At 50.3% G+C, this 12,742-nt stretch overlaps 1 protein-coding gene across 1 annotated transcript in view; it reads left to right on the top strand.

Annotated features, from left to right (window-relative positions):
- Positions 1-12,742, top strand: part of ALPK2 (alpha kinase 2) — a 104,860-nt gene that overhangs the window by 77,685 nt on the left and 14,433 nt on the right. The window contains exons 10-12 of the mRNA XM_042910585.1: positions 886-974; positions 7,022-7,239; positions 12,657-12,705. Of these exons, the coding sequence (XP_042766519.1) occupies positions 886-974; positions 7,022-7,239; positions 12,657-12,705 (356 nt within the window). The remainder of the gene's footprint in view (positions 1-885; positions 975-7,021; positions 7,240-12,656; positions 12,706-12,742) is intronic.

The raw sequence follows: 12,742 nt of genomic DNA, 5'->3' as shown, positions 1-12,742 counted from the left end.
ACAAGAAGAGAACATGGGCTTCCCTCCCTGCCTCCCACTTTGGTCTGAGTATTTCACTCTTGACACCAAGAGTATCGAGAGCCTGACCCAGAGCAGTGGCCAAGCTTTCAGGACAGCTGGGTCTAGCTCTTTTGCAAGCTAGGCACCCTTCTAAAATTATTACCTATAAAATGAATAGGTTATACTTCAGTGAATCTCTCAGGGGCCATCAAGCACTAGCCCTCCAGGATTGTCTTAGGTGTGGTGAGGTCCGGTGGGACTTGGGGCTCATGAAGGCAGCCCCTCTTTTGAGTACAGAGTTTTGCCAATCGTATTCCTTCCTCCTCCAAGTCAACCCTTCTTTTTTCTTTTCTTTCACTACATATTTTTTCCATCTCAAGTACCATCTGGGCCAGTCAGGGAAAGCCCCCAGCGTCCACACTCCCTCTTGAAAGACCCCACTGAGTAGAAAGCAGAATCCAGTTTGCCCTTTCCTAAGCCAACAGTGTTCCCAAGGTGTTGGCTACCCACAAGTCTAATTACACCTTTGAAGAAGAGCTTCAGATGGGAGAGCTCAGCACACTCCGAGCTGTGCCCGACATCCTGCCATGGGGCCAGTCCCCTTAGCCCAGGATGAATTTCAGCCATGTGCGTTCTAGAAATTTGATAGTTCAGGACGCCTGGTCCTAGAGACCACTTGAGCTTTACCTGGATAGTTCCTTCGAGTCTCAGAGTTCTCTGCAAGTGGACGACTCGAGTCTGCAATAATTGTTGCTTCTGTGCCTGCAACCAGGGGGTGGGTTGGGGAATCCATTGGCTTGACTCACTGGGAAGTCTGATTAGCTTCACCGGCAACTCTGAATTTCTTCTACTCACTTGTCTTTCCCTTGTGTTTGGGTGATGTAGGAATGCTATGTCCAAAATACTGCCAGATACTATGCCAAGATCTATGCTGCCGAAGCACAGCCTCTGGAAGGCTTTGGAGAAGTGCCAGAGTGAGTGTGTTTACTGTCTCTTGTATTACCACCCTGGTTTCTTGGGGACTTGGAGGGATGAGAGGGTGAGAAGGACCAGTGGGACAAGCATTTTGCCTGGTCTCTCTGTCTGGAAGCCATGAGGCCACACTGGGCTGCTATCCTGTTCCTCTCTAGGTTGCCAGAGGCTTATAGAGAGATACTTGATAAATATTCTTTAAATCAATGGATGGATGGATGGATGGATGGATGGATTTGATAAATGTATCACAGTAAATAGAAAATAATTCGATAGAAAATAGAAAATGAATTTGATAAATGTAGCACGTTAAATAAAAAGTAAAGAGTATCTACTTCATGGCAAACAATAAGCAAAGAAAAGAGAACACAAGAATATCACAAAACAATTACCCTATGATGAAAATAAAATATGGTGCCATGTCTACGAAGAATGAATTGGGTATCAGGAGCGTAGGAACACAGTACCCATTTCCTGGAACCCTACAGAGACAGATTACAGTGATTACTTTTATCCACTCATTGGCTAAATATTGACTGAGTCATGCAGATTTTTGGGTGTCTGGAGCTTCTGGTTACTAGTGGGTTTATCTGGTCAAGATCATGTTTAAGTGGGAAGAGAAAGAGCCAGGACACGTTGGAAATTTCAGACACAACAGTCATTTATGTATCAGTAGAAACTGGGAGAGGAAAGAAGGAAGGAATCGTTGCTTACATTGACCCTGTGGACTCACAATGGGGGAAAATACTCTCCCTGAGGTGGGGTGTTGGGCATATTATATATAAAGTCTAATGCTTTCTGCTCTTTGCCAAGAGATGCTTAGCATACTTACTTAGAACACAAACATTTCTCAGCAACTTCAAGAAAAATGAACATGCTGCAGAGAAAGTACACAATTGCTTTTCTGTTCAATCCACTCAGGCAGCAATCTGGAGTGAGTTATAGTTTTGTGTTACAGGAACTAGTGCATTCTCTGTCTTCTCCGGCCCCCTTTATATAGTCCTTAACCCTAGAAGCATTCTCCAGGAGGAAGAGGGTCAACCAGGTGAGCTGTCCACAATGCACAGAGCCCTCTGGTTTTGTGTGGCTGGACCCTACGGTTTGGGGGCTTTCTCAAGAAAACAGCACAACCTTATGAATAACAAAGATTGGCGAAGGGACTTGGAAAGGGCCTGTGCGTGTGAGGGACGCAGGGGCTAATTAGCATCATCAGCGCCCCCACAAATGTGCCACCGGCCTAAAGATAGATTAGGACATTTTGATACGTAAACACCTTTCCCTTCCATACAGTGGAAGAATTTTGTGGGTGCCTGAATAATAACAAACATACGGAAGGATAAGGGTCCTCACAGAGGCCTCTGCTCCCAATTCCATGTTCATTGAATCAAGATCAGAGGATTCGACACCAGGAAACACACACACACACACACACACACACACACACACACACACACTGCCTTCTTCAAGGCCTCTACACTTGAGACCATGTTAGAAAAGATGAACGCAAGCAGATTTTAGAGGAGATAGCACCTGAGTGTGATTGTGTACGTGTCGAGGTGGGAGATTTCAGATGCTTCTTAGCTTCAAGATGCTTCTGTGTGCAGGGACCACCAAGATGCTTCCACCTGGGGGTGGCGGTGAAAATGGGGGACAGAACAATGGTGGGGGCATCAGGGCTGGCCCCCAGAAGAAGAGGTCCATGAAAGAGGAGGTCCAGAGGCTGGATGTGGTGAGACCAGTCGGAGAGGTGTTGCTACAGCCCAGGGAAGGGGCAGTGGAGGTAGAACGTGACCGCTGGCCATGGGGAGTTTGAGAGGAGAGAAAGGGCTCTTGGGATATTCATTCAGTAAGTAGGTGCAATTAACAAACTTGATATAGGGAATAAGAAGAGAGAGGAGGTTGAGTATAAATCCAAGCTTTTTAACTGAGAAAACTAAAAGCCATCAGAATGAGTGACCTTAGCAAGCAGGATTTTTGTAAAATGAGGGGTACTGGGTCAAAGAGTACATTGGAATTAGGGCCAGGGCTACAAATGGAGTTCACTCGTCCAAATGGTGACAGAAGCGAAGGAAACCAGGGAAGGGGAATGAAATGTGAGGGCAGAGACCCATCAATGGAAGGCGATGATCGACGATCGTAGTTTTTTTGTTTTTTTTTCCAATATATGAAATTTATTGTCAAATTGGTTTTTTTTTCAATGTATGAAATTTATTGTCAAATTGGATCGTAGTTTTTAAAATGAGGAGGTGTGACCATGTTTGTAGCCTTGGGGCAGAGAGAGGAAATGAAGAGTCAAGGTGATAGTGGCCAGTAGAAGACAAAACTTGAGACCTGGTGTTGGCAGATGTTCTCTGTAAAGGGCCAGATCATTACTCTTTTAGGCTTTGTGGGCCAGTAGGCAAAATAGAAGCCATTATGGGGCGCCTGGGTGGCTCAGTCAGTTAAGCGTCTGACTTCGGCTCAGGTCATGATCTCGCAGTTCGTGAGTTCGAGCCCCACGTCGGGCTCTGTGCTGACCACTCAGAGCCTGGAGCTGCTTTGGATTCTGTGTCTCCCTCTCTGTCTGCGCCCCTCCCATTCGCACTCTGTCTCTCTTTCCCAAAAGTAAATAAACTTTAAAAAAATTTAAAAAAAGAAGCTATTATGTTGATACTTGCATAACAAGAAAGAAAACCAGTATCTACAAATCTTGGTTGATAAGTTTCAAAATATAATAATAATTGAATTCAATTCTTTAGTATATAAGTTTACTAATGAGAAGAATGGAATTCTTTTTTTTTTTAATTTTTTTAATGTGTATTTATTTTGAGAGACAGAATGTGAGCAGGGGAGGGGCAGAGAGAGAGGGAGACAGAATCTGAAACAGGCTCCAGGCTCTGAGCTGTCAGCACAGAGCCTGACATGGGGCTCGAACCCATGAACTGCGAGCTCATGACCTGAGCCAAAGTTGGTCGCTCAACTGACTGAGCCACCCAGGCGCCCCATTTTGCTAACTTTTTAAAGCAACTTTGCTTACCCTTGGGGTTCAGAGTTAGTGTTCCCCTCTGATCACATCAGTTCCAAATATTCGTGTGTGAAAACCATTCCTGGCTTGTGGGCTGTAAACAGGCATCGGACCGGATTTGGCCTGCAGGCAATGGTTTGCGGACCCTGTGCCTCTCCGCAGTGAGTAGCAGCCAAGGCGGATTCAGGCACATCCTTCCACAAGCTCTGATGCGATTTCTTCCTTGCTCAGTGATGAATGGGAATGGCCAGCTGTGACTTCACATCCTGCTCGGTGCAGAGTAGCTGTGTTTGGGGGGTGGCAGGGGCCGGCAGTGCGTCCCTGGGGTGGAACTCAGGGAGAAGCGTCGGAAGCTTCAGTTCAGGTAGGGTGGGGGGAAGCGGGGACCAGGAGGAGCGGCTCAGGTTGGCTTGTGTGCTTGCGTTGAGTGAGCAGGAGGGACACGAAGCTAGGGGCGATGCTCCCCCGCTTTGCTCCCCCACTTCGCCTCCTACCAGTTTATTTCTACTCGGTCTTTACCACTCGCGTGCCGCTGCACTGCTCCTGGAGAGCCTGCTGCCTATCTTCCTTAGTTAAGAGTAGGGAGCTGGAAGCTTCTCCACTGTGCACCCTTCCCAGCGGTTGTCCCTGCAAAGCAGGGACCGTGTCTCTTTCATGTTCGCTCTCCTGGTGAGGTTTTTGAGATTCTGGCACAAGCTGTTCAGTAGACGCTGTCGGATGAACAGAAAGGGAGGGTAAGTCGCCAGCCACCGAGCTAGGAGTTGGGGGACACGTGAGCGGTTCAGTTTGGGCTGTGTTAGATTTGAGATCCCTAGGAGACATCGATCGGAGACAGAGAGGAGGAGGCCGGAATGTGAGTGGGGGAGAGGGGAGAGGTCTGGATGGAGATTTCAGGGTGGAAATTGTCGACATACAGACCGCATTTCAAGCCAGGAGGTCACTAGCCGGTGTGGGCAGAGACAGGAGAGCCGTCCCGGGGCGTGTCAGAGGTTGGGGAGAAGTGAGAAGCCAGTGAAGGAGCCAGGGAAAGAGGAAGCAATGAAGCAGGAAGAAAACCAAGAGGAAGGGAGTTTCTGGAAGCAGTGGGAAGGGGACTCCGAGAGATCAGCCGTGTCAGGCGCTCCTGAGGGCAAGTAAGACGAGGGCCGAGAAGAGACCGTTAGACTCTGCAACACAGAGTCTGCAACACAGGCTGCTGGTGCCCTTGACCGAAGCTTCCTTAGTGGGAGAGCATCTCTGAGTGGGTTCAAGAGACAAAGGGAGGGGAGGGATGGCAGACGGTGAGTCTGCAACTGACCTGGGTTTTGACGTAAACTGAGTCAGAAGTTGAGTGGGTTACGGGCCCCACGGGCTGCCCGGAGCTATTTCAGCATGTGGCTATGCCACTGGCAGTGAGTCGGTTTCCCAGAGGAAAATGGGATGCAGGAATGTGGGGAATGCTTGCTAGAGCCACATCCTGGGGCACCAGAGGGGTCGGGCAGATCCAGGGCACCAGCGGAAGAAGTGGTTTTGGGGTGGGGGGGGGGGAGCCAGGAGGCTTCGTCCACAGTGGGGGAGGGGAGGGGAATATACGGGCACAGACCGAGGAGGCGGGACCGCACAGCTCTTAGAAGCTCTCTTCTTACTGTTGCAGCCTTCACAGTAAAACAGGAAGCGAGGTCATCAGCTGAAAGTGAGGTCGGGGAGGAGGTGCGGGCAGTCGGGGGCGAGAAGAGCAGGTTTGACATAGTCATGGTGGTGGCGGGAGGGTGGGGTGACCGCGAACCGATTGTGCTGACAGCCACATTCAGGATCTGATCACTTCTCCACTGGAGCTGCCTTCACGACCGGGCGGCCTCCTCACCGGCCTCCCTGCTCCTGTCCTTACTCCTGCACAGTCCCGTCTCCACAGGGTCGTCCACAACACAGACGTGTGATAACGGCAGTCCTTTGTCCAAAACCGTCCGGTAGCCCCTCATCCAAAGGGATGTAAAGGGGAGAGTTTTTCAAATGGCCTTCTAGACCCCACAAGTTCTGGCTTCCTATGCCCTCCTCCCTGGCCTCACGCAGCCACTCCTATCTCCCCTTTGCTGACTCTACTCCAGCCACACACTGGGCCCTTGCTGTTCTTAGAACACACCCAGAATGCTCCTGCCCCAGCCTTTTCCCTTTATTGTTCCTTCTGCTTAGAATGCTCTTCCCATAGATGTCCTCATGGCTCCCTAGCTCCCTTCCTACAGGTCTCTGCTCAAACGTTCTTCCTTAGCAAGGCCTCTCTGATCTCCCTCAGTCAAATAGCAGCCCTTCCCTGACCCCGGAGCTCCCTAGCGCTTTTTCACTGCTTTGTTTTCTCACGTAGCACACGTACGTATTTGTTGCCCGCCTCTTTCGTTTAAATGTAAGATCCTTGCGGGGCGCCTGGGTGGCTCAGTCGGTTGAGCGTCGGACTTCGGCTCAGGTCACGATCTCGCGGTTTGTGAGTTCGAGCCCCGCGTCGGGCTCTGTACTGACGCCTCGGAGCCTGGAGCCTGCTTCAGATTATGTCTCTCCACCTGTCGGCCCCTCCCCTGCTCATGCTCTGTGTCTCTCTGTCTCTCAATAATAAATAAACGTTTAAAAAAAAATTAAATGTAAGATCCTTGAAAGCAGAGCCCCTGTGTTCTTCACTGTTTTCTGGAACGGCATCTGGAAGACTGACCTGGAAACCACTGAATAAGTATTTGCTGACTGAATGGAAGGGAGGAAGGGAAGAAAAGGATATGATGGGTGGACACATGGCTGGCGGGCCACTGAGATATGACTGTAATGAAAACATTCGTTTGTACGTGGGCGACTAAACTCCACCCCCCAGGAGGAGTTTCTGACCAACTCTAGGAACAAATGAAAACCAGAAATACATCTTTTCACCTGTTGAACAATCATTGCGGTGAGGGGTTAGCCTACATCTAAGGGGACCCAGGGATTGGTTCCACAGCTCCCTGCTAATCCAAGTGAAGACAGAACACCCCCCTGGTCTTTGTTACCACCTGCGAATGTGACGTGTGCCCATGCTGTCTTTTCTTCCAGGATAATCCCTATTTTTCTTATCCACCGACCGGAGAACAACATCCCTTATGCCACAGTGGAGGAGGAGCTGATTGGAGAATTTGTGAAGTATTCCATCCGGGACGGGAAGGAAATAAACTTCTTGAGAAGAGAATCGGAGGCTGGTCAGAAGTGTTGCACCTTCCAGCACTGGGTGTACCAGAGAACGAGCGGCTGCCTCCTGGTCACGGACATGCAGGGTGAGGAAAGCAGCCTGCCCCGGGCTCCAGGGATGCTGTGGACATGGAATGTTCCTGGGGATGTGGCCAGGGGGAGGCGGGGAGGTCTGCTGCATGTCTTTAAGAGTCTTTACCAGCAGAGGGTGTTACTAGTATCTCCTCAGAAACAAGGTCTGACAGGGGTGCCTAGGTGGCTCAGTTGGTTCAGCATCCGACTTCAGCTCAGGTTGTGATCTCGTGGTCCGTGAGTTCAAGCCCCACATCGGGCTCTATGCTGACAGCTCAGAGCCTGGAACCTGCTTTGGATCCTGTGTCTCCCTCTCTCTGCCCTTCTCCCCACTTGTGCTCTGTCTCTCAAAAATAAATAGACATTAAAACACACACACACACACACACACAAGGTCTGACAAAGGAATCTGAAATGACCAGCCAAATGGAGTAAAAAAGTACATTTTAATTCATGCCAATAATGCTTTCCTATTACCACAGGCAACTAAAGATTGGCTTTATTGTTATGTCCTCAACAGGTGCAATTCAGAAGTATTTATGAAAATCTGGCTGTTCCAAAAGACACATTAAATTGTTTTTTAATTTTTTTAAATTAAAAACTTAAAAAAATTTTTTTTTTTAAATTTTGAGACAGAGAGAGAGCAAGTGGGGGAGGGCAGAGAGGAAGGGAAACAGAATCCCAAGCAGGTTTCGCACTGTCAGCGCAGAGCCCCCTGTGGGGCTCGAACTCATGAACTGTGAGATCATGACCTGAGCCGAAGTCAAGAGTTGGACACCAACCGATTAAGCCAGCAAGGTGCCTGATAATTCATGGGTAGTAGGTGAGAGGGTCTTTCACAGTTCGGTTTAGATTTCAAGCTCCCCTAGCTCATTTACGGCACCTTGAATTTGTATACAAGCTGATGGGAGTGCATTTGTCGCATGCAGTGGCGTTATCATAATCAGGTTACCCACAGAGACGGCCCTGAGCCAAGTTGCGGTTTGGGGTCCCCCAAGAGAGGTGCCATGTTTTTAGAGGTTACCTCTCAGGAGTCGGGCAAGGATTGGACCTTTATTTGGGTAAGGTGAATCCTTCACTGCCACAAATGTCCAGATACTAATATCTGGGACAGGATCTCAGGAAACACCTAGGAGAGTGCAGAAATGTGACAGGCCGCGGGAAGGCGGCCAGTAAGGTCCCTTAGAATACGACCAGTTCCCTCTGTGGGTTGCTGAAGCTCATGCCTGCTGGGGAGACGCTGGGAGCCTGTGCAGAGCACGCTTCTCGAAACTGTCGCACCCAAGGAGCGAGGGAGTGGGGGTATTTGCACACCCACTGCCTGTAGCTACCAGTGGAAGGGTAGTCCTGGCGGGGGTGTTAATTCCTCTGCACTTGCCACCTGCACGGGGACAAGCCAGGCTGAGCGAAGCAGGCTCCCGTGATCAGAGAAAGTTCTCAGGCAAAGAAATGCTGGTGGCCCGTGGAGGTGGAGCCAGTGTGCACGGAAACAGGGTGAGGGCACTGGGTGGGGCAGGAACGGCTTCTACCACAGGGGGTTTCCTCTTCCTCTTCCTTTCCAAATAATCATGCCGTGAAGAAAAATCTGAACTATAATTGCATGCCCACTGTAGGTCAGACGTGGTCACACACGAGGATCTCAAGCTCTACCTAGATCCTGGTGCTAAAGAGCGAGAGTGCGTCTGGGTTCTGTCCCCTCTGCCCCCCGCCCGCCCCCAGCTCACTAGCTCTTAGCCTTGGGCAGATTACTTACCTCTGTGCCTCAGTGCTTTACACGTGGGGTTGTTGTGAGCATTAAATAGAATAGTAAACTTTTGGCACAGCACTGCCGCACCATAAGTGCTCCCCATTTATTTTAACTTTTTGTTTTGAAATAACCAGAGACACAAGAAGTTGCAAAAATGTTCAGAGAGTTCCCCGTGTGCCCTTCACCCAGCTTCACCTACTGTTAACGTCTTACGTGACTCTCGTTCAGTGTCAAAACCAGGGGACTCGCACTGGCCCAATAGAATTAACTAGGCTATGCACCGTGCTTGGAGGTCACCAGTTTTTGTAAGTCTTCATTTTTTCCGACGACTTTTGTGCCATCTTCATAATGACCCTGCAAAGCACATTATGATCCCATTTTGCAGATGAGAAAACAGAGGCTCAGAGACGGTGCTTTAATTGCCTGCTGTCACTCTGCTAATAAGCAGAGGGGTCCACGACTCCACCCCTGTGATTTCTGACTCCAAAACCCAAGCTCTTTCCACTAAACCACAAATCTACCAATTTGCAAGAGATTTGCAAGCGTCTCCTGATGTTAAAGCTTCCAGCGAGGAACTTCTTGAAGACCAGCTGGGAAATGCAATGCTACAGTCTCGCAGATGGGGCCAGTCTGCATATTGAAGGCAGTCATGTCTGCTCACTTTCTGAAGAGACTTCACTGCCACATGCACACACACACACACACACACACACACACACACACACACACGGTCTTAATACACAGCTATCTATTCTCATTAGACACTGGCTGTGCAATTCTTGATGGCCCCTCCATCTTTTCTCCTTCAGAGTTAATTTCGCGATAAATATCGTTCTTCTGGCGAAAAGCAACACCCTGGAGCTTCATGCACAGCTAGTTTCGCTTCCAGGCACTTGTAAACAAGTGTAGTGAAACGTTACGTCTCTCTGTAAGTGACATGTGCGGTTTAATGTGTTGGCACAGTGTATCATAACAATGTTTATTTACTCTCTGCTTCTGAGGAAAATCTCTCTCTAGTCATCATTGCTGTGCACAAGGTAGCACATCCATTTTCTAAATAACCTGTGCATTTTATAATTTTACTGAGACACTGGAATTAGGATGGAAAAACTAAACAAAACCCCAAGCAAACCCGAACTCAGCTATTACCTTCTTGGACTCTTTTTTTTTTTTTAATTTTTTTTTAACGTTTATTTATTTTTGAGACAGAGAGAGACAGAGCATGAACGGGGGAGGGTCAGAGAGAGGGAGACACAGAATCTGAGACAGGCTCCAGGCTCCAAGCTGTCAGCACAGAGCCCCGACACGGGGCTCGAACTCATGGACCGCGAGGTCGTGACCTGAGCCGAAGTCAGATGCTTAACCGACTGAGCCACCCAGGCACCCCACCTTCTTGGACTCTTAAAAGCTATCCCCTGCCTGGTTGGGCTTGCTTGTTGACAGGATCGCCGTGGGTCCTGCCAGCTTGGGAGTCAAAGCCCCGCCTGTGATTTGGTCTTGGGATCTGCCCGCTGCTGGGACCAACCACTAAGGTTCCTAGGAAGCTGTCGCCCAAAAGACCCAAGGACTCACGTTCTGGAGAACAAATTTCTGATGCCGCCTACTTCCTTCCTTCCACCGGAAACAACCTGCAGATGACTGTTATCCCCAACGGGACTTCAAATTATTTTCCTGGAGACACATGGGTTAGCACATCATTAAACCGAGAGAGAGTGAGGTTTCCTTTTCAAAATTACATTCTGGTTTTCTAAACTGTAAGTGACCGCTGGTGATCGTGAGAGGCAGGAAAGGCAATGCCCAAGTTCAAGGACCCTTGTGCCAAATAACTTCTTAAAATTGGCCCTCCGTGCAGCGCGGAGCTGTGATTTTTAAATACGGCTTTCCCCAAAAACAAGATATCCAAAGAGGGTTTTTACAATTTGGTGTCTTTATTTATTTATTTATTTATTAAAAAGCACAGTCCCTGTAATAAAGGCGATGTGCAGCATTTCTGCATACGTTCTAGCTGCTCGCAGCTTTGAAAGAATGAGGTGAAGTAGTCGCTGGCTGCGGAAGAGCCTTTGAACTTGCCCGCTGGCTCTCCCAAAGTGCCGTGTCTGATTCAGCTCACAGGTGCGCTGCAGAAAAGCGCGTTGCGTCTGTCTGCCTAACCGGCCTGAATAGCAGCATGGCCTGGATTTCTGCCACGCTCCGGGCACATGCTACTGCGTCAGAGCATTAACCCATCAGGTTTCCTTTCCCGGGCCCCAGAAAAGGGCGCTTCGGGGAGTCGAGACCCACGGAGCTAGGTTGCCATCACGTCTAACCTCAGGGTTGGCTTCGGAGAAGATGGTTGCCTGTTCCTTTGGCCACAGCCCAGACTGGTTTCCGTGTGGCCGGGCCTCTCAGTGGGCAGGGCATCTGCTGGCCGTGGGGGATACAGCACTCACAGGCCTGGATAGGATAAGAGTTAGGGGCAAGAGAGGAGGAGGCAAGCCAGACAGACTGGTTGGTGGCACCGTGGACCCCAGGCCCTGCCATAGAAGGCCTGTGACTAGATTGCGTGAGTGAGGAAGAGGTCCGCTAAATCGGACCAAGTGCCCGTAGCCATCAGCCTAGAGAGACAGTGGATGAATTGGTTCCTGGTGTGGCAGGGAGAGTCGGGAAAGGCCAGAGGCCACCCACACTCCGGGCACCGGAAAGGGGCGTCTTCCTCCAGATCTGGGAGAGGTTGAGGACATAGAGTGAGCCGGGCGTGCTCACCCCACTGCCTCTTGTCTGGGGAGATTTGTCCCAGAGCGTGCCTCTTCTCCACTTCCGTGTGCTTGGATTCCAGCAGGGATAGTGTGGCTCTTTGCTGAACCAGAGCGGAAGGCTCCGGCCGCTGTTCTGGTTGTTTGGCTTTGGTAGCCGGCCCTGCCAACGGGTGAATGGAGAGAGGTTAGGAGAAGCGTCAAAGGGTTGGGCCACGGGTGACACGTGTCAGCATCTCCAGACCAGTGGTTAAAAGCCTCCACGTAGCTCGGGAGTGTTTCCCCCAGGCCTAAAGCCAACCCAGAAAATCTTCTGTCCTCAACGGGGAGACCATCTTCATGGAGATGGGAAATCCCATATCTGGAGCTGGGCTTTGAACTGAACAGATGCCACCTTGAACTTTCTCACTGCCGACCTCACCCCCCCCGCCCCCCGCCCGGCCCACGCCCACGCCACCTGCCATTGCGCACGGGCTTCCACTTTCGATTTAGAAGTGGAGCGGACCGCAGCCCCGACCTGAGCATTTCTGGGCAGAGAGCTCCTAGGACAAGTGACAAGCCCGAGAGTCCCTCAGAGCGCTACCGGCCTCCCTCCTCCAGCAGAGGGCACGGGCCGGGTGGACAGAGGACATCACTCCCCCAGCCACAAAGGGCTCAGGTGGCCTGGGGCAGCAGACCCACCATTGGTTTCCACGAGACACAACTCCCCTCAGCTGCCGTCACAGGCCTGCTGTCCTCCCTTGTCATCCCACAAAGCCCGACGTATGTCTGAAAGGCTGTCAGCCTCGGCAGAAAGTGGCCTCTGCTGATGGAAATGAGGAGGAAAAGTGTGTTACGTAGGAAAGAACTTGACCGTGAGGCTGTCACTACCCCTAGCCCCGGAAGAGGTGGCCGGTCCTTTCTGAGGACCCCCGTGAAACACAAATCCCATCTCCGCTCTCTCTTCCTACAGGTGTGGGAATGAAGTTAACTGACGTTGGCATAGCAACACTGGCAAAAGGGTGAGTGGAAAAAAAACCAAGCACGTTCCCTTCCACC

The sequence above is a fragment of the Panthera leo genome, chromosome D3 (assembly GCF_018350215.1).
Source record: "Panthera leo isolate Ple1 chromosome D3, P.leo_Ple1_pat1.1, whole genome shotgun sequence".
NCBI lineage: Eukaryota > Metazoa > Chordata > Mammalia > Carnivora > Felidae > Panthera > Panthera leo.
This window is presented reverse-complemented; position numbering and strand designations above follow the sequence as displayed.